The sequence below is a fragment of the Drosophila rhopaloa genome, unplaced genomic scaffold, assembly GCF_018152115.1.
Source record: "Drosophila rhopaloa isolate 14029-0021.01 unplaced genomic scaffold, ASM1815211v1 contig_3, whole genome shotgun sequence".
Lineage (NCBI taxonomy): Eukaryota > Metazoa > Arthropoda > Insecta > Diptera > Drosophilidae > Drosophila > Drosophila rhopaloa.
The window spans coordinates 10,183,288-10,204,068 of NW_025335123.1; the positions used below are offsets into that span (position 1 = coordinate 10,183,288).

At 52.3% G+C, this 20,781-nt stretch overlaps 1 protein-coding gene across 6 annotated transcripts; it reads right to left on the reverse strand.

Annotated features, from left to right (window-relative positions):
• Positions 1-226: 226 nt before the first annotated feature.
• LOC108049855 (E3 ubiquitin-protein ligase HUWE1) lies at positions 227-20,520 on the reverse strand. 6 transcript variants are annotated; one of them, XM_017131201.2, is made up of 19 exons: positions 20,262-20,520; positions 18,684-19,188; positions 17,825-18,064; positions 17,538-17,759; positions 16,961-17,232; positions 16,385-16,881; positions 11,093-16,209; positions 7,838-10,670; positions 7,287-7,775; positions 6,888-7,228; positions 5,745-6,821; positions 5,535-5,670; positions 2,885-5,464; positions 2,421-2,822; positions 2,121-2,309; positions 1,733-2,054; positions 1,488-1,653; positions 1,230-1,420; positions 227-1,080 (listed from the first exon to the last, which is right to left on the reverse strand). In XM_017131201.2, the coding sequence occupies exons 2-19, from the start codon at positions 18,948-18,950 to the stop codon at positions 978-980; spliced, it is 15,444 nt and encodes a 5,147-aa protein (XP_016986690.1). In that variant the 5' UTR covers positions 18,951-19,188; positions 20,262-20,520; the 3' UTR covers positions 227-977. The 6 variants fall into 6 exon arrangements, with proteins under 6 accessions (XP_016986690.1, XP_016986688.1, XP_016986687.1 ...); XM_017131199.2 differs by having other exon boundaries at positions 7,838-10,688; XM_017131198.1 differs by having other exon boundaries at positions 7,838-10,688; positions 16,385-16,878; positions 18,672-19,188.
• Positions 20,521-20,781: the final 261 nt, after the last annotated feature.

Here is a 20,781-nt window from a genome sequence, read left to right on the forward strand (position 1 = left end):
TCAAGCTTGATTATTCGATTTTGTAATGAAAAGTCGAATGTAAGAATGTCATATGTACATCGTTGAATTTGTTATAAAATGTTTTCCTATTTCCGCAAAAAATCATAATGAAGGATTATCATGATTCTATATATATATATATATATGCGAATATCGGTTTAAAAAAATCCCCCAAGGATCGTGTTAAAAATCCATAAGCCCCAAGTAAAGAAGCGACTTCTGAAAATGTATTATGATAAATGAGCTTACTCTTACTTTATTCCACATTCTTTAAGTTACATCTGCGGCTCATTACTCCAAAGGTAAACATAAAATGCATAACATAAGGACTTATTTCTTACATCAAAATACTTTAATCCATTTAATTATTTTGTTTCTTCCCCGTTATCTTCGGTAAATTCACTTAAGTAAACAAGAAACCAAAGTGTATAATCTGTGTGTTTATGTGCATTTGCATTCTATATACTACGTTTAATCCTTTGCTATTCGGTTTCGTGTTTATGTAAATAAAAATTTGTGTTTTCTTTTATATAAATCCTTTTGTTTTAATGAAAATGTGCAAAACGACAGGGATAGATTCCAAAACAATATAATAGGATGAGTTACGCAGACAAATTTAAATCGAATATGCTTGTTTCGCATTTGTATCAGTTGTTTTAGGGTTGTTTTTTTAGGTTTCCTTAGATTTTTTCCGTTTCTTTTGAAAATTTAAGAAAATATATATTGTATATATATAGGCGCGAAAAATTAATAATTAATTCAACATTTTTATATATACTATATAACTATATGTACTGTGTATGCATGCAGTTTCTGTTGCCGCTATCGCACATTTGCAGTGGCTGTTCTGTTCTGTTCAAATCAATTATGCATTTCTCGTCGTGTTGCACGTGTTGCGTTATAGGAATAGTGTTACGTCCATGGGTTGCTGGTTGCTTGGTAGGCCTCGCTGATGCCGTTGCCACTGGGGTTCTTGTTTAGGCGAAGCCAAAGCCCTCGGAGCACTCATGTATGGCCTTTAGCAGGCAGCTCCGCAGTTTGTCGTAAGACTTGTACATGGGCAGATCCAGTTGGTTAAAGCTGGAAAATCAAGGAAAGAAATTGGTCGATTAATTAATTATATGAATGGTTAAAGATCTTGCTTATTTATTTATATTGTAAACAGATATATATAGAAAAAATAAGGCTTAATAATTTAAAATCTGCAATTTTACGTTAGTTGTACTCACCAGGTGTGCGCACAGGGCAAACGATCTGTGGATCGATCGTCCCGGTGGATTTGGAACTTTTGAATGCCGTTCATGCCCTCTAGGGAGCCAAAGCCCTGCAGCGGCACCTTCGAGGTGCCAGTGACGAACTGCAGGAACTTGGCCCGGTCCGCTTGGTCAAAGCTGCGCAATGCTCGCCAGAACCATTGAATCTATCGGATGGAAGAGGCATGGTTTAGAGAGGGATGGCAACAAGAACATATATGGTGAAGGCCTTACCTGGGCCGATTTTGAGGTGTACTTGTGGTACTCGGTGTTCGCCTTTAGATCTTCAATGTCAATATCCGGCAGGCCGGATATGAGAAGTTCCAGTTCCTGTTCGTTGAATATCGAAATTAAATGCTTTGGAATAATGTCGTAGAAGCCCTCGAGGAAAGCGTCCAATCTGGTGCAGGGGAAGAAGAGACAGCGGGAATTTTAATCCATGACATGGTCCAGAACAAAATGCGCGCATGTATACTTACTGCTGTCGAATGGAGCCGCTCATCTTAAGCTGGCACACTAGCTGCACATACTCGAACTTGTTTTCCTCGGTCACGGCGGTGTCGCGTCCGTTTGGCTTGAGATCACGGATCTGGGTGACGCCAAACTCCTGCACCTCTGTGGAGAAGGTCAGCTCGTAGCCCAGAGTGGAGATGTCGTTCTTCATCAGATAGTCGAGACCCTTGTAGAACTCGTAGTCCTGCGACTCCATGTCCGTGTGCTTCACCTGTTTGCCCAGGATGTGCTTGTAAAAGGATCGGGTGAAGTAGCACTCCAGCAGCTTGTTGTCGTGCACAGCCTTGGCTGTTGAGGGCAATTAAGGAGCCATTTAAGAGCTGATGCTGGATAATAATCTATTAAAAGCCTTACCAATTACGCGGCCGACGAACTTAAAGTAGCTCAAGTGATTCGGATTGGCATGGCTGGAGGGATTGATCATGTAGGTGACGCGATCGCCCGGCGATACGCAGAACAAGGCATACATCGGATTGAAGATCTCGCGCGATATGATAACATACCATTCGCGCAACAGGCCGCCAGCGTCCTGGCCTTCCTCATCTGCGGAAAAAGTAAGAAGAAGTATGAGAACAGTACGGTACCAGTACAATTTTTAACTTGTGGCTAACATAACACACACTTAGGATTCGCTGTTATCAGCCAAAAACTCACCCTCGAAGACGATATAGAAGCGGTTCTTCCACTCCTCCGGTCCCAGGCGGTACAAGACGCGGAACGAATCCTCGAAGACGGTTACGCGACGCACACTGACCGTGTGCTCTTCGCGCCGGATGCCCTCATCCAGGCGCTCCAGCTCCGTCTGGAAGTACTTCCGCTTAACGTCAAAGTCCAGGATGCGGGTGTGGTCCACCAGCACGGCAAATGGTCCGTCCGACAGATGAGTGGGTGACTGCCGTAAGATCTGATTAAGCACTGTGCGGTGCTTTTCGGCGAACTGGAGGAACTTCTGGCGGTCCTGCCTCAGCTGCGCCTCGTGAGCGCTCAGTGCTGTGCCGGCGGAGCTGTTGTCCGAAAGCGGTGTGTTTGTTGAGGCATCCTGCATCCGCGGCTCATCTGGTAATGATAAAATTTGCAATTTATTTAATTCAATAGGCGATAAATATGCTTGAACTCACCTTCGAAACTGGCCGAACTAAGGGTATTGGCGCTGCTTGTATCGTCCATCGAGGGACTGTGCTCCTGGACGGACGATGCGGCTGCACCCAGTCCTCCAATTCCACCGCCGGCAGCTGCTCGGAGTCCAGAGCCCACAACTCCGGCAAGGGATCCGCGTCCCGGCTTTTTGGCAACTCCGCGATGCGAGGCGTGGATGAGGAAGAAGGCCTCCACGGTGGGCTGCAGCACCAGGACGGCAAACTCGTCCTTGGACTCCTCCAGCGCAACCAGGCACTCGCTGAGCGTGTGCCACAGAATGTCTAGGCAGAGAATCTGACTCAGTGTGGGCTTGGTAGATTTGCCAGCGGTCGCCGCTGCAGAACTGCCGACTCCCGGAGAAGCCCGAGTCTCGTCGTCATCGTCGTCGTCCTCATCACCATGCAAGGTTTGATTGGTTTCCATGGGCGGAGGAGGCGATATTGTGCTGGCCGATCCTGGAGCCATATCCGAACTGCTACCGTTGGAAGCCCCACCATCGCCCTCAATGTCAATGATGTCGTCGTCGTTGTCGCCGGAAGAACCTGTTATTCCACTGCCAGTGGGCAATCCATTCTGCGCCTCGTACATGTCGCGTACCTGCATGAAGATCTTCAGGGTACGCAGGAAGTATGGCTGGGCGGAGGAGTTGGACATCAGCTTCTTCATCGACGGCAGCTGCAGCTCGCAGGTGGGCTTTGCGTTTTTCGGCGCCGAGATGATAACATGCTCCGCGGTGAAGCGATCCTGCATGATGCCCTCGTGGACGGCCAAGTTGGGCAGCAGACTGGCTCCCGACACCGTCGGTGCATACCCAGTAGATGCTGCTGCCCCAGAAGTGGAGGCGGCCTGCGAGGTGGTGCTGGTCACGCCGTGGTGAATGTTGTACATGCGAATCTCGTTGAGCAGCATCTGTATAGCCTGACGCACCTCCTCGGCCAATCCAAGTATCGCAGCTGTCAAGTACTGGATGAAAATGGCATTGGATGCCTGCGAGCATTGCGTCAGGTTCACAATCAACTTGGCCACGTTGTCCAGGCCCTCGGTGGTGCCGCACTGGTGGGTCAGCACCTCGATGACCAGTTGCAGCTGCGAGAAGTTCTTGGCGTAGATCTTGCGGCGTGGCTTTGATGGCGCCACCGGCAGAGCCACACTCAAAGTGGGCAGTTGGGTACGCTTCACAGCTGCATTGCCGTCACCGGAGGCGGGATTGCCGCTGGCGGGAGTCGCCTGCTCCTCACTGTTGGTGGCCAGGCCGTCACCAATCTCGGATGCATTGGTCTGAGAATTCTCGGCGGATGCCGCTGCCGACGCTCCCGCCACCTGGCCAATGGGTATGAGCGTGGGCATTTGATCGCTGAGCGGCAACTGCTCCTCCTCCTTGGGCAACTCGGTGCTGAGCGAGGCAAGCAGTTTTACCAACATGTCGGTAAGATGGGGCGATCGGCATATCACCTTGTAGGGCAGCATCTCGAGCAACTGGCCGAAGGGCGAGTCAGTGAACGAGAGGAAGTCGGCGGTATTCGTTTGCCATTCCCACGCGGGCTGTGAAGTGAGCGGGAACTGGGCCACATGGGCTAGGCGCACTTGGGTCTGTCGATCGATATTCAGCACAACATCCCAGAAGTTCTTGGCATTGGTCTGATACGGCACAGAGTGCTGATTCAGGCTGCCTGTGGACACCTTGGCACTGGCAGCGGCCTTGGCTGCCGCCGCCTTCGATGTGGAGGGTGCCTCATCCAAAGGCGTTGAGGGTTTCGGTGCAGGGTGATCGTCCAGTATGCCGCGCAGCCGATTGGCCACCTGGTAGCGGCAAAAACGTGAGCGGAAGTCTAAAGTTCCACCTGGTGGTCCGTCATCGGCCAGCCGTCCTGCCAATCCGCCAGCGGCTCCTCCCGCTGTTCCTGCACCAGCGGTGGGAGATGGCATGCCAAACACCGCACTCAATATGCGCCTGGCTTTGACCTCTCGATTATAGGGTACAAAGCTGGACGGATAGTGTTTGGCCAGCACGAACAGCAGATCCAGGCAGTTGCGCACTATCATCTGTGCCGCCTGCGGATTAATGCTGACGCTCCGGGCACTGCCCTCGTACAACCGATTTATCAGAAAGATGTTGCTCTTGTAGCCGAATGCCGCATCCACTCGCAGCTTTAGCCATTCCGGCTTGCCGCCCGCCTGGCCAGCCCCAAAGTTTGCGTTGTCCTCGTTGGTCTTCTGGACGATGCTGATCAGGGCGCTGATGATCCAGTCGCGGGTAGGTTCGTGGTGGCACAGATTGCGGATAACGCGATGCAGTCGCATGCTGTTTACCTTCTGGTCCTCGACGAACAAAAAGAGCAGGAGTGTGGCCAGCGAATCCGGATCGAGCAGAATGTTCTCGTCCTCCATCATCAGGAGAGCCAGTGGTTTTCCCATGGTAGGGGCGTGATGTGCGTGGGCATGGTGATGAACGATCGTTGTGTGCTGGTGATGCTGCGGCTGGGCATTGCCACTCGCGTCGTACCAAATGGAGCTGTGCCAGCGCGCTTCGTCCAGGCTCTGGAGCGTTGTTTGGAAACGGGCTGTTTTTAATGAGGGAAACGTCAAATTGATGAGCTTGCAAATGTATCAAATACAAATACGACCACTTACATAGCGCATTGCTGGGCGGATGAGCGTCCATTCGAGCGCCGTTGCGTGATTCCCAGTCGCGACGCAAAAACTGCGCCTCGGCAGCCAACTCGGGCGGCAAACTGGCTATCTGCGACTCCTCCATGTCGGTGAGTATCTATATTCATAGGGGATTTAAACGTAAAGTTCGCTGCTCATACGAAATATCCACTTTGGAGTTCTTAAACTTACCACTTGGCGCAAGCTTTCGGGCAGGTTCTGGAAGAAGGCGGCAGTGTCTACGGGATCCTCCGGGTTGGCGGTCTGAGCCGCCTGTCGCTGCTGCTCGATACGCTGCTGCATCAGCACCTCCGACTGGATGTTCAGTGGCAGGGCGGCAAGGAACTCGGGGTTGACCTCGACCAGCGAGTCGTGGGCTATTTGAATCGCATTCTGCTGCGCCCGCTGTCGGATGCGCTGCATGCGCAGGTGCTCCTGGATCACCTCCTCGCGCATATCGCTAGGCAGAGCGGCCAGGAAAGAGGGATCCACGCCCTCGGGCACTTCCAGATCGCCGAGAGCGGCCCGCACCTCGGGACTCATGTCCGTTATAGTGGCTGTTGTTCCACTCGTTCCTCCTCCACCAGATGCTGCTCCACCTGCTGCAGAATCTTCTGTTGATAATGGGGTTTGCGTACTAGCTGAGGCAGCTCCTACTCCGCCCGATTCCACTGGCGTCGGCTCAGGTGGGGGAGCCTGTGGAATTGGAGGACCAGATTCGCTGCTTTCTGTGGTTTGATCCGGTTGGTTTGACTCGTTTGCAGCCTCTGTGTTTGCTGCTGCCGCCGCTGGAACATGTGAATCCGCTCTGAATACCGAACCGGGCCAGAAATCGGTAAGCACTAGCGGCTCCGTATCACTGGGATGTGGCGGCAGAGGTGGTGACAGCAGCAGCTGATGCCTCTCGGGTTGCGCCTCCTGCTGCGGCATGTCTAGTATGCCGGGAAGCACATCCACATCAACCTCCAGGGAAGGCGGCAGGGCGAAGTTTCTTTCTGTGCCAACAGCATCCGGTGCGGTAACGTTCAGCTGCTCCAGGTTCGCACTAGATATAGGCGTGGGCATGGAAACAAGCGTCGGAGCTGGCGTGGATCCGGATGCACTGCTGCGTCCGGAAATGGAGCTGTGAGCCTGCACAAGACGCTGCAGACGGGCGGGTAGGTCGCGATTGGGCCGAGCGTTGATTAGCGCCGAACCCGACGTGCGCGATGAGTTTGTGTGTCCGCTGGACCCTTGCAAGCGACTGCGAACAGCCTGGCGATCGGCCAACTGAAGGTGATGAGAAAGTAGTTTTGAATAAGTACTTACAATGTAATAATCTACAAATAAATCTACCTGCAACAGTAGCAGCTCCGCCTCATCAAGACGTGAGTGAGGTCGCGATGGTCTTCCGCTGGACGGCAGGAGTGGCACCGGCGGATGGCGCTGGTGATGGAGTATTGCCACCGGCGCCGACGAAGCGGAGGAGTTCTGCTGTGGCTGTGACTCCGCTCCATCGGCTGGAGTCCCTGTTGTCGAGTTGGTTGACGTGGCTCCTTGGCTATCCTGTTCGTTAGTCAGGTCAATCTCGGCGTAGATGTTGAAGGGCAGCTGACTGTGCTGGCGCAATCCACCGCGTTGGCGGGGCGCACGGGTCGTCGTCTGCGTGTCCAGGGATCCGCTGCCGCTTAGGGACGCTGAAAAAAGTCGATCATATCGATACTTCTATATTGTAACGTTTTGATTAGTACTCACTGTTTGTGGGTATGTAGGGGCTAGTGGTTCCCCCAGTTGTGGCCGCAGCGTCACCAGAGGCACTGGCTCCCGCTGCACTAGTTAAGCTGCTGGCACCAAAGCTTGAGGGGATCAGCACGGGAATCGAGCTGCGTCGGGTGCCTCCCGTGGCAGAGGCGGCCACCGGTGGCACGACCATACTGTTGCTTCCTGATCCCGCGGCTACGGCATTCGCCAGTATACTGGACGCAATTGAGGCATTCGCTGTGGGAGCTGCTGTTGTCGACGCCGCCGTTGAGATGGAGGATGTAGTGGCTCCAGTCGCTGCCGACGCTGATGTTGTGGAGTTTGTGGCCGTCTGGCGGGCGGCTTCCTCCTGTTTACGCTGGTGATGCGCTGTCTTCAGCTCCTTAATGAGATGGGGCAGCAGAAAGTGAGCGGCATATAGACAGACGTCAGTTTGGCTCTCCATGTCCAAAAGAGTGGCCTCCTCCAGCCACCAGTGGAGAGCTGTGATGGGTTGGCGAGAACATTAAGATGTGACTACAAGAGAGAAGCACTAAAATACTCACCATCCTGAGTGAAAGTCTCCATCTGGGTCTCTTCCGTGGGATTCTGATGCGTGGGCATGCATACACAGTACTGCTGGTCCAGATAGAGCAAGCGTCGGCGCACGCCATTCGTGCAGAGCGTTGCGTTCGGATGCTGTCCCGTGGTGCCACCGCTTGCACCGCTTCCAGTGACACCAGCGCCGCCACCAGAGGCAGATCCTCCCCCACTGCCTCCACCACCTGGCACCGATGGCTGTTCGTCCAGGAGATTGCTCATGTTCTGGCCACTGCCGGAGGCACCACCAGTGCGCTCCAGCTGCGACAAGGAGGGCGTGAGGAAGGCGTTCACCTCGCCCCCATTGGCGTTGCCACCAACAGCTCCTCCGCTGCCAGAGGCACCTCCAATGCCAGATCCGCTCGCTCCGCCCGACACTCCAATGAAATTAAAGTCCGGTGCCATCCATGAGCCGGATGAGGGACGCAGGGCGGCGGAGGCGATTGCTCCTATACTGGCCGTTGTTCCGCCCGTCGACGAACCTCTGCCAGAGCCACTGGCCAGTCCAGTGCCGCCCGCACCGCTTCCACTACCACCATTGCCGCCATTGACATCAATGTCTAGTGGCTGGGCTATCGAGCTGTTCATCCGCACGCGGAAACCGACTGGCGGTGTGGGCATTAAGCCGCTGCCCAATCGATCGTATAGATAGGCCTCAGCCTGGGCAGCCGATGGTCCGCCAATCGGATCCACATCAGGATCGCCATCGCCATCACCATCCACGTCTTCGTCTTCATCGTCCAACTCGTCATCGGGATTGGGACGATTGGCTGAGCCATCGCCAGAGGCGTTAACCGCTGCGCTGCGTCGCGGACGATTGTTGGACGATACCAGGGCGAGGGCGATATCTATTTGGTTATCCAGCTCCGCATCCATGACGCTCTGGCTCTCCTCGCGCTCCTCATCGTCGTTGTCTTCATCGTCATCATCGTCGTCGTCCACGTCGTCCTCGTCCTCGTCATCATCATCGTCGTTATCCACATCCGCATCGTTGGACGCCGTCTCCGAGGATTCCGGTTCATAGATGTGATCGAAGACCTCGATAAACTGTCGCGGTCGCTCCTCGTCCACATCGGTCTCGCTGTGCTCATCCACATCCTCATCGGGAGCGTCGTCATCCTCGTCTTCGTCCTCCTCGTTCCGCTCGTCGTTCTCCGTGGAGGCATCTGAATCCGAATCGGAGGTGCTGACTTCGCCCAGCAGCGAGGGGTTCATATCGCGGGCGCCACCCGGAGCTCCAGTGTCCGATGAGGTGGAAGCGCCATCACTGCCGCCGCCGCCGCCGATTCCATTGTCATTCACAACTCCTGTGTTGGACCCGCCGCCGCTGCCATTGGCGCCGCCCACGTCCACATCGGGATTGGTGCGCAGGCGTGGATCTCCGCTACCGGAATTGTTTCCCGAGTTCGCGGAACTAGCTGTGGCGTTGCCTCCGTTTTGTTGTCCGGTTAAGCCGGATCCGACGGCTCCACTACCAGATCCGGCGCCGCCGCTTCGAGAGGCCAGACGTAGTCCCTCGCTCTGCAGGAAGTCGTCCCATAGTTGATCAAAGTTAAGCACTGGTCGCACTGGTCCACCACCGGCCGAGGACTGACCTGCTACCGATGATCCAGAACTCACGGTTGCCGGGGGATCGTTGGTATCGCCGCCATTGCTCCGTTCCTCGACCACGTCGATAACGGCTGCGGTGCCTCCACCTGATCCCGATCCCGACACGCCTCCTCCAACACCGCCCGATCCAGAGCCACCTCCGCTCACTCCAGCGCCCGGGGCGGACGAGTCCTCCGAGTCCACGGCCATCTCGTCCGAGTTGAAAATGAACTCGAAGGCATGACGCCGGTCGGACAGCACATTTCGGATAATGTCGCGCAGCACGTGCTCGCCACCCATCGCATTGGAGCGCTCAACGGCGGCATTGACGGCTGTGCGTGCGGCCAAACGTGGATATAGTCGGCGGTTGATGATGGTCCCGTAGGTGTTGCCCGATCCCGGTCCGGTTCCACTGCCTCCTCCGGCAGCACTGTTCCCGTTCCCGGCACCATTCGCACCGACGCTACCAAAGAGAATCCGCTTAGAGCCAAGCGTGGTGGTGGACACACTGAATCTCAGCAGGATCTCCATGGGTCGTAGGATGGCCGCCAGAGTGCTGAGCGTATTGTGGTTGGACAGATCCTTGTACTGGGCCACCTTCGTCAGATAGGTCATCACCCCCTGGCGGAGGAGAACGCGATACATATTGTTGCGGTGCAAGTGCACCTTGTCGTACAGCATCGGCGATTCAATGAGGTTTGGGAACAGGCTCATCAGCACCTGTAGCCGCGTGTGCTTCTCGGCGGAATCCGGCTGTGCCAGGGCCCGCGCCACCGCCGCGTGCAGCTCCTCTGCCACATGCACCTGGACTCCGGGCTGCTGGTAGCAGTCCGATAGCGAGCACACCAGCACACGGGTCATTGTGCTGACCTCGGGGACATGATGCCGCTGGGTTATTGGCAGGAAGCGGTCGAGCAGCACGCCCAGGAACGTCTGCTGCGGTGCGGAGATCAATGGACTGTCCGCAGGTGTATAAATGTGGGACAAGAGGACCCGCGGGACCAGTGACTGGTATGCCCGGGTCGAATCCGCCAGCAGCTTCAGCAGGGTGGCGCGCGAGATGGTTGGTTTGGCGTGGGTGTGCCCGCTGGTTGGGATGTGCCAGGTGCAGCAGCACGGCTCGAACTTTTCAGCCGCCTGGGCTTGGCCAGCAGCTGCTCCGCCTCCGCCCGAGGATTGTTTCTTGCTGGTCGCGGGAGCTGGGGTCTCCTGAAAGCGGAAATATAACTAATAAAATAATATTTAGTGAAGAGAAGATTTGAAAAGTAAAAGTAGCATTGCTTAGTAAAAGTGAATAGTACTAATGAACCTATTATTCAAGATGGATATGCATCTAAAACAAAACAAATTACGAGAAAGAACGCTGTAACAGAAATGGTCTAGCAATATACATGACCAACTCGTTTATGTTGCACATATAAGAATGGGTTCAGATTCTTATAACGTTCCTAGTTAGCTTTACATAAACAAATAAAACAATTTTTTAAGACAAAGAAATTTGCCTATTAAATTGCTTGATAATAAGTTATACAAATAGATAAGCCTCTGCCATTATTTAATATTATATTATTTATTTATATCTCAATTTATGTAAATGCAAATATCATTAAAGACTAGGGACTAAGACTCACCTCATCATCGTGGCATCCCTGCGCCGTTCCTGGCGGCTGATCCGGCTGCAGCAGCTCGGCAGCGCCCTGGCCGCGATCCAAGGACCCAGTGCCGCCGTAATGCCAGCACGGCTGTACTAGTCCGTGCAGAAGATCCTTGAGCACGGCCACCGATGACTGCACCTGGGGATCGTCCTTGAGGTCATCCTTGGGCGCTGTCGGTGGCGTTGGAGTTTGTGAATGGGGCGTGGCCCCGCCCGCCGCCGCCGTCGGTTGCTGGCCAAACTTGGACTTGACCATGACACGGGCATCGTCCGCCAGCGTCGAGCTGGTCGTGTTAAGCAAGTACTCGCCCTTGAGCATCTCCTTGGCGGCGGCCACGAAGATCTGTGGATTGCGCGAAACCGCCGATGACACCTGGGTGAGCACGTAGATGAGATCGCGATGGCTCACGGGCACGATGCCGGCAGCCCGCATGCCTAGCACCCGTTCCATTGCCTCCTGGAGCACGGGCGGTGCCTCCAGGACGTGGCGCAGTATAATGTTTGCATAGGTGGGGAAGCCCATGAAACTGCAGGCCTGCTGCAGATGCAGCAGCATCCGTACTCCGCCCCGCCGGATGAATACCTGGGCGTTGTCGTAATTCCGCGTCAATCTCGCACAAAGCCGAAGCAACGAAAGCTTCGTCTCATTGAGCATCAAATGCGCCGGCTGTAGTAGGTCCACAATGCTGCCAATGATGCGACCGCAATCGAACTTGCTCAGGCCCACCTGCTCCTCGTTGAGGATGATCTTCTGGGTGCGCTTGGGTATGGGCGGCGAGCTACCTGGCTGGGATTTCACCTTGGCGGCGGCTGCAGCGGCCGCGTTCTTCTGCCGCGACTTGCTGCGCGTGGTCATGGCTGCTGGCGGGGATCCGCCACTGACTCCGGTTGCGTTATCCTCACTGGCTCCCTCTTCGTTGTTGGAATTTCCAGAGTTCTCCTGCTGCTGCTGCTGTTGGCCATCGGTAAAGTTGATCAGCTGGCGCAGGGAAATCAACTCATCGGAATGCACGGTGCCCGAGCCGTCGGGTGAAGTACGGACGACGCGGTTTAGCAGATGCTCAAACTTGTGCAGCGCCATCGGGTTGTGCAGACTGGTGATGGCCTCGCTGAGCTTCAGAGCCGGACAGACTGGCCGATGTGTGCCGGATGCCTCGCTCACCTGTGTCATGCAGTTCAGGCTCACGGTGCAACGCTGGCGGCCAATGTTGATGTGCAGCCAGCGTTCGCCGGCCGCGAACGCATTCCGGATGAGCTCGTTGTTGGCCTCCGAGTAGGCATTCCATTTGCCCGTTGAGGCGTCATACCAGCGCCACACCTCGCTGCTCACTGCACGCATGTTGGCCTTGCGCTGCAGAATGTTGCTGATGCTGTCGATGGCATCGATAAGATCCACCAGATTCTGCACCCAACGCGGTACCGTTGCACGCTGTTGCTGACCAGGAGCAGTCTCACTGGATTGCTCCAGCATCCACTGGCTCATGCAGTCCAGCAGCTTGACCAGCGACACCATGGCATCCTGGGCGGTTATTGCCTCCACCAGAGGCTTATGCAGGTCACTGAAGTTCTCCTCGAGCAGCAGCGTTGATGTCTTGAGACGCACAAATAGCCGGGTGGCCGTCATTCCAGTCAAACATTCCTCCAGGCGGGAGGCCTTCGATCCGGTTGACTTGGCTGGCTCAAACAGCTGCAGTGTGAAGTCCACCCACTGGATGATGTTGCGCACAAAGTTGGTGACAAACACCTGCTTGTTCAGGTGATTGTGGCGTCTGTAAAGCACGGCTATCAAATCCGCAGCACTGTTGACCGTATCCGGTATCGCCTCCATAAACTCGAAGGCCCTCGAGATGGCTTCGTCGCAGAAGCGATCGAAGATCAGCGACGGCATCAGCTTAAGATGCTTATAGTCATAGCTTGAGTTCGCCGAAGCGGACGATTTGCTTTGCGTCGATTCTCCGTCTGCGGGCAGATCCATGTCAATGTCCATTGTGGAGGCAGTTGGTGGTGGCGGCGGCGGAGGAGCAGAGCCGCCCGATTGAGCGCCCGTCGTCGAAAGAGCACTGGCTTCAGGGTTGTTCAGCAGGTAATCGGTGGCCTCCTCGAGGGAGGCATTCGTCCGCAATGCCTCGATCACATGGTAGTGCATGAAGCCCATGTCCGTCAGGGTCTTGATATGATCCGCATTCAGACCATCGTCCGTGCTTCGAATGTACAGATTCTCGAACTTGATCTCCTTCATCCGCGTGTGATAGCGATCCAAGAGGGTCTGATGCGACTTGATTAGATGCTTCAGGATCAGGATCATGGTCTCAAACATACTCGGACCGTAGTTTGGAATCGGCCGACGTGCCCAGATTCTGCGCAGTGCTTGCATGGCCAATTGGTGGATGTGTATTAGGTAGAAAACCGGCTCAAATGGAACCGAATCGGGCAGATAATTTAGCCGGGGACTCATCGTGTACGGGGAGTCCAACATGGCGCGGGGGTTGACCATCTTCTCGAGCAGCTGCAGCCAGGCGTCGAGGAACTCACCAGTGCCCTCTGGACAATCGCGCTTGTCGTCCTCGTGTGCCTGCATAAGGTCCTCCATCGAGGCCCACTGATCGAAGTCGAACTTTTGGGATACATTATCCAGCGACAGCGCCCAATAGAACATCTCAAAGAACGCCTTCAGTCCATTCTCTGCGCAGAATTGCGAAATCATCAGATGGAAAGCGCTACGCTTGTCGTCGAACAGCATCGGGCCAGTGAATCCAACCGAGCAGATGAGGAAGGTGAGCTTAAGCTTCGGCACCGGCTTGGGTAGAATGCTCTCGTGACTAAATCCGTTTACCAGGATCGAGCTGAGGATGCGGGCTATTTCGCGCGCCTCTGGCGTAGGAACTTTGTTGATATTACTGATCAAATCGTTGATGCGACGCTGCCGTGTCTGCGGCGATCCCACCGATAGCTTCACCAACGTGCCTAAAAGTTCTGCAAGCGCTCTTCCCAATCGGGAACTCGCCGCTAGCAGAGACTTGATGTAACGGAACTGCTCCTCGGGCGTGTACTTTGTCCGGAATTCCGCGGCGCGCTCCAGTTTCCTCGAGAGCTCTGCTTCGGTAAGGGGATCCGCGGTGCCAGCTGCCGCCGACATCTGGGCTGCAATCTCATCCCAGATGAGATCCGGATGTTGGGTGGGCTCATCCGAGCAAAGATTCAGCAGAATGGTGCTCTCCCACACCAGTGAGATGTACAGCTGGACGAGTTGCTGCAGCAGTTGAACTCCGGTCTCGCGATTCACGCCCCAGCGCTTGAGAAGAATGGCTCGCATGTCGTTGGAGGCGTTTCGGCAGAGATGCACCAGCATCACCACGTAGCCATGCACGAAGCTCATGTTGTGCAGGATGGGCGTGTACTCGGCGTTGGCGAAGCCGTCCTCCAAGCGCTGGCAACAGACGAGCTCAGCAAGCAAGACACTGCCGCCGGGAAAGGTAAAGTGCTTGATCAGTGGCTTCAGCTGAGCCACAATGTCCGCCAGCTGCTTGAGCGCCACATCCAGCACTTTGGTCTCCTGCGCCTGGCTGAGTATGGCCTTGCAGACATTGGCCACTGCCTGTGAGGTAGTGGAAACTGGCGAATCCACCGGTAGGTTGGGCAGTGACAACAGCTGCAGGATGGGCTTTAGTCCGCCGTGGAGCACAAACTCCCGGCAGTGATCGCCATTCGGACTGTTGCTGAATATCGCCTCGATGAACTTCATCACGTTGAGGATGTAGTCGATTAGTGGTATGGCCTCTCGTTCCGGTGGCGTCACCACTTTAACAGCCTGCGATGTGGCTGCTGGCGCTCCTGCTCCTGAAGCTCCTCCGACTTGTTGTGTCCTGGGTGTTGTGGCTCCTCCACTCTGACCCGGAGTCGTGGGTTGCTGCTGTTGCTGCGAAGCTGAGCTCATTTCGTCATCATCGTCGTCGTCGTCGCCGCTGCTATCGTTCGTATCCGCTGCACCCTGGAGGACCGAAGCAGATCCCCCCGAGCCAGCCACCATGACCATGGGCGAGGGTGTTGACGCCACGTGATGGGCACCGCCATGGCTGCCGGAGCCAGATCCAGAGCCACTGCTCTCCTTGTTCGCGCGCCAGCAAATGAAACTGGGATCGGATCCTAGGCGTACCAACTCATTTAGCAGCCTGACAATCGCCTCTGTGGCATCCGCCCGCAGATAAGGATGATGCTTGATTAGATCATCCATGGCATTGCCCAGATTGGTGGCCGTATCGCCCAGCGGATCAGAGGAGCGGCGTCGCCTCATCGCCACCAGGTAGTCCGGAGAAAGCAGCACCTTCAGGACTTTGTCGAACGGATCGTAGGATAGGAACTCAAACAATCCGCGCTCGTTCAGGCACAAGGCTGAAAATACGTTGGGCAGGGATCCAAGCACTTCCCGGGTGGCTGGTACATCCTTTTGTAGCAGAGCCTTAAGCATCACACTGGTGATGCCCAGATCCTGCAGCGAGGAGAGCAGCGACGGTTCGTTAAACACGTACACGGTAACCACATCGGTGGCCAGGAGAAACAGCGACGGCCCGTAATACTCCGCATTGGCGATAATGTGGCGTAGCGACTGGGTCAGACTCGTCTCCATAATGTTGCGCATGTTGCTGAAGTGGGCATGATCCTGGATGCTCTTTTTCAGGAAGTTTAGCATCGACTTAAGCAGCGCCGCCCGCTGAGTGACGCAGGAAGGCTTCTTCGGCGCAAGGCTGCTCGGCAGCTGCGACGATAGCTCCGCCTTGCGCTCGGCCAGCGGACGGGCGTAGTAACTGTTTGTGGGATACATGATGGTTGGCGGTCGAGCGGCGCTTCCATCTCTATTAATTAATCCTAGGGATCGATCATAGGGTATACCACCAGGTGCTCGACTTACTCCACCACCACCGCCTGCCAGGCGTGCTCCACCAATGTCTAGGAGTCCCGCTCCAGACCCAGCTCCACCACTATGCTCGTGGTAAGCTCTGTATGCGCTGCTACCCGCGCCGCTGACGCCATCACTAGAATTCTCGCGACGCGGCGATCCGCTTCCACTGGCGACGGATGCGTTCTCTCCAGTTCCATCTGTAAAAAGAGAAATAGGAGTTATGTTTGTGTTATTCCGTTTATATTTCCACTCAATTATCATTGTCAATATAATCTTGAAAATAAGGTACGCTAAAGCTTTAGATAATTGAGTTTTAACATTTTTAAATAAAGGTAATATTAATTTCAATCGTTTGAATTTATTAGTCCCCACCTTCCACATCCTCGTCGACCTGGTCTAGCGAGGTGTCCAGCTTGTGGTCGTCGCGCAGCGTGGACTCCTTCAGCGTGATGCCGATATCGGCCAACGCCTTGCAACAGCTCTTGATCTCTTTCTCTAGACGGTCGATGAACACGTTGAGTCCGTTGTTCTGGTGGAAACGTGCGATATCTATGTTGGTGATCAGGTCGATGACCCTCACTGCGCGAGTGACGAAAGTGATGTGCTCGAGGTCAACTCCCGGCCAGCTGATGACGCACAGGAGCGACTGCATCATGCCGCTTTTAACCAGAGCGGAGCCGCCCATCTCGTAGCTGGCCAAGTGGTACAGCAGTGAGAACAGAGAGGTGGCTAGGATGAGCGGGTAGCGTTCGGTGAGTCCGTGGGTGGTCAGATTATCGATGCAGTCGCGGACTAGCAGCGGTAACGTTCCGCCCTGCCGCTCGGCACCTGTGTAGTGGACGATCTTCATCAGACGCGACCCGGCTCTGCTGCACAGAAGTCATGAAAAGGCAAGAAATTATCGGGGGATCTACAATATACACATCTCAGCCACATTCAATTATTTACCTTGGCACATTTGGATTGCGGTCAAAGTGCAGCATCGAGGTGAGTGTGCGCAGCACGGCCGCCCGTATCTCCACCAAGTGTACGTCCTCCTTGTCGATCAGCTCACACAGCTCCTCGCCGAAGCCGGCATACAACACCTTGTCCGTGTTGTCCTGCAGGGCATTGGAGTAGATCAGAATGGAGACGGCCTGAAGACGCGCCTGGACGAACTGAAGGCGCAGTTTGTAGTTGTTGAAGCCTGAGATCAAGCGCACCCGGTGAGCAATGCGCATCTATGGACACAATGGAAATATATCGTGAATTTACAATTATGTTACAACTTAAAAAATATCGTTTAGACAAAGTCTGTGTTCGTTTTGATTCTAGGTTAATCATATATTTCTTTTTCCAAGAAATATTCAATAATTTAGTAATTTTTATTCAAAATTTAGGAAAAACTAAAATCAATTTGTAAGTAGATGGAAAATAGTTTATGCTTTCTTTTGTGCTTCTATTAGAAAAAGGAGTGCTTTTGCAATATTTTTTGAAATGGGATTCAGTCCGCTATATATAAATATTATTAAGTCTTACTACACACCTTGATTGCCTCACTGGGCTTTGAGATCTGTCCGGCAATCGTCTTGATCACCTCGGGAGCTGATGCCGTGTGGCAGAGGTCCATCATATCCGGAATTTCCAGCTGTGCGGCGTGACCGTGCTCGTCCACATAGTCGATGCACAGCTGGTAGAGGAATTCCAGCTTTGGCTCGCCAATGCAGCAGTCCTTGAGCGACAGGCCGTAGTTGGGATCCCCCCAGCGCTAAAACAAAACATAAGTGTTATAGAAAATGGCAACAAAAATGCTTTTCCAATGATATGACCCACCTCGGCTATGTTGAAAAGCTTGACGATCAGTAGCTCCTTCTTTTCGAACGGCAGGCGGGGTATGAAGTTGCTGCGCTTGGAGAACATGTAGAGCAAATTGAGGACGGCCAGGACGATGTCCATGTTCTGAGACGAGAGCAGCACCGTCAAGTGCTCGATGGAATTGTACAAGTGCCGCGAGAACGAGTGCTCGATCAGCAGTGTGGTAAAGTTAAGTACGTGCAGCAGCAGTGTGACATCCTGCGGATAACAAAAGGCATATTTACATTAACTATGAGGCACACAAAATTGTTAAGGCGAAACAAAAACTATTCGCAAAGAATAAGAAATTTAAAACATTTAATAATAGAACTTAGTATTTAAGCTCAGCTATTTTCTTTGAAGAGACTTAAATGAAAATATCCTACTATAATCTGAAGTTTACTTATCTGCGATGTATTTCTAATGAACTTTAAAAGAGTAATATCAATATTTAAGATGTATTAAATTTAAACTGACTTAACATATTAAGATTCAAAATTATATCATAAGAAAATTTTTATTCAATAATAGTTAAACGTTACTTAAACTTTGTGCAGTTAAAAAATTAAAAATATAAGAAAATATGAATACTTGTTACTTCAAAATACGTATGTAAAATCGACTTGTTAGCCTATATTTTAGTCTTTTCCCAAATTAAGAAACTTAAGTGGTTCGAAGGAAAAACTTTAACAAGAGCGAACTCAGTATCAGAAAGTGGTTGGAATTCCTTGAAATCTTAGTGAAAAATATTCTGGGAAGCAATGATATTTAACCGAATTCTAATTTATATCCGTATAATGAGTTCTGGTAAACCGGGGAAACTAACCGTTGTCCTTACCGTTTCCTGGAAGTTGGTGTCGCACTGCAGCACGAACTCGTTGGCGTTGACATGGCGCGAGGCCTCCTCGAGAATCTTGTCGAACCGGTCGAGGATCTCGATCCAGTGGTACAGCTCACACTTGCCGTAGATCCAGACATGGACGGTGTCGAGGAAGTCGAGAAGTTCGGCCCGCGTGCGCCGCTTGGTCAGCTCGTCGATGAGCTCGCGGCACTCGGCCGTCAGCTCCGAGGAGCCCTTCTTCAGCTTCACCGTGTCCACCTTCATCGCGGCAGTTGTTCCTGGAGCTTCTTGAGCAGCAGGTGGCCACCACTGGGCGATGTGGTGGTGGTGGTGCGCCTCCTCCTCCTCCTGCTTATTTTTCTTCCTCTTCCGGTGGCTGGGCGTCGAGTGGGTGGTGTGTGTAGAGTGGGTGGTTTTGTGTCGAAAGGGCGTCGGGCGTCAATTGTTTATAGGTTGGGCATCGAATTGCGGTTTAAACGTATACGTCAGCGTGTTCAATAAACTGCAAGTGCAATTGAATGGGTTAGTTACTGTGGTATAACTATTATGAACATAAAAAAAGTTCAATAACAACACACATGCGTGTGCGGAGCTTTAATTGAGAAATCCGAATTTTCAGTTATCTCTCTCTTGCTCTTTTTTTGCGTATTTTTTACAGCTTAATGGGAGGTGTTGGTGGGTGGTTAACTGCACTTGTCAGCTGAGCCAAGCCAATTGGGCAGCATTTTCCAACTGGCAACAGCGCAAAGAACGGCAAAAACAGCAAGAAAAACAAAAGGGAAACCAAACAGAGCGCGCGCGCATTAACAGACTTTTGTTGTTGCGTTTTGGGCTATATAGAAATTAGGTGTACGACTTGGATTTCCGATTCAATTGTTGTTTTGCACTATTTTTCTTTCACACACAAACACACACACACATGTCAAACGCAACATGTTTGAGCAAAATGTCAAATGAGCGCCAAGCGCAGAAAGGTGCAATGCGGAGAGGGAAAGAAGAGGAGAAAAGGAGTGGAGAGTGAAAAAAAGAGGAGAAGCAGAGGAGAAATGCGTAAGTCAAGGTTGACACAACAACAAAACAGGAGACTGCAGCAAACTCCTTTTCCCCACATACACACACACATCAGAACTACATTCTACTGTATGCGTCTCCATGAAAAACACACTCTTTTTACGCCAATTTTTATTTAATTCACAATAAACAAGTGAAAATGAGCAATGAACTAATGTATGCATGTATGTGCCTGCTTCACCGAATTTTCATTATTGCAGCCACAACAACAACAAAAACTCTCTTCATCTCTCCACTGCACTTAATCTCGCTTTCAGGGCTGTTACGACCAAACATACTCTTTTTTCACACGCGAATTATATAGCGTATATAAAAGTCGAAGAAAAGTACCGTAGCTGTAGTACAACACAAAAAAAAAAAGAAAGAGACCAGCGAAAAGAAATTGCCACAGTCAGAACAGAAACAATGCAGTGGGTGAGAGTTTGTCTGTGTGCGTGCGTATGTGTGTGAGTGTGCTCGAACTGGCGTTTGTGTGCGCTGGGAAATGCGACTGGCGATACTCACAATTATATTTAACTGCAGCATATTGCTGCTATTGTATTTCGGTCTAAAACGTTCTAATTTGGTTAATTCAACAATCTCGGTTTTGTGAAATGAAATTTCCACAGACAAATGCAAGCATAAACAGTGTGACCACGCACCGCAATTGCTCCAATCCACGGCCACGAAGAATTGCAATCGCTTCTGTCTATCGATAGGGGGTCTGTTTTTTCTTAATTTTTTAGCAAACAATTGAAAATTGGTGGAAAAACCTTGTGAATTTTTTTCAGCTGTGACCAAACGAACTCAATATCAAATAAAATCTAAAACGAATCGAAGTTATAAGTCGTAGCCTTGTGATTTTCAAATTAAATTGGCTTTAAGTGAATCGATAGTATGCACATTGGTGGTACTAATAACTATATCTTAACGAAAAAATTAAATTAAAATAAATAATAAAGCTTGCTAAATATTGATAGTTCTACTAATTTCATAGATAACCATTTTCAAATCAAATGTTAATGCGACTTAAGAAATATCGATA

Bases quoted from the DNA above. Each gene is read 5' to 3' on its own strand.
- LOC108049855 (XM_017131196.2), bottom strand. From the start codon at position 18,950: ATGAAGGTGGACACGGTGAAGCTGAAGAAGGGCTCCTCGGAGCTGACG. The intron at 16,210-16,384 runs GTGGGGACTAAT...CTCTTTTTACAG, and splicing joins GGTCGACGAGGATGTGGAAG to ATGGAACTGGAGAGAACGCA. The intron at 10,689-11,092 runs GTGAGTCTTAGT...TTATTTTATTAG, and splicing joins AGGGATGCCACGATGATGAG to TTATATTTCCGCTTTCAGGA.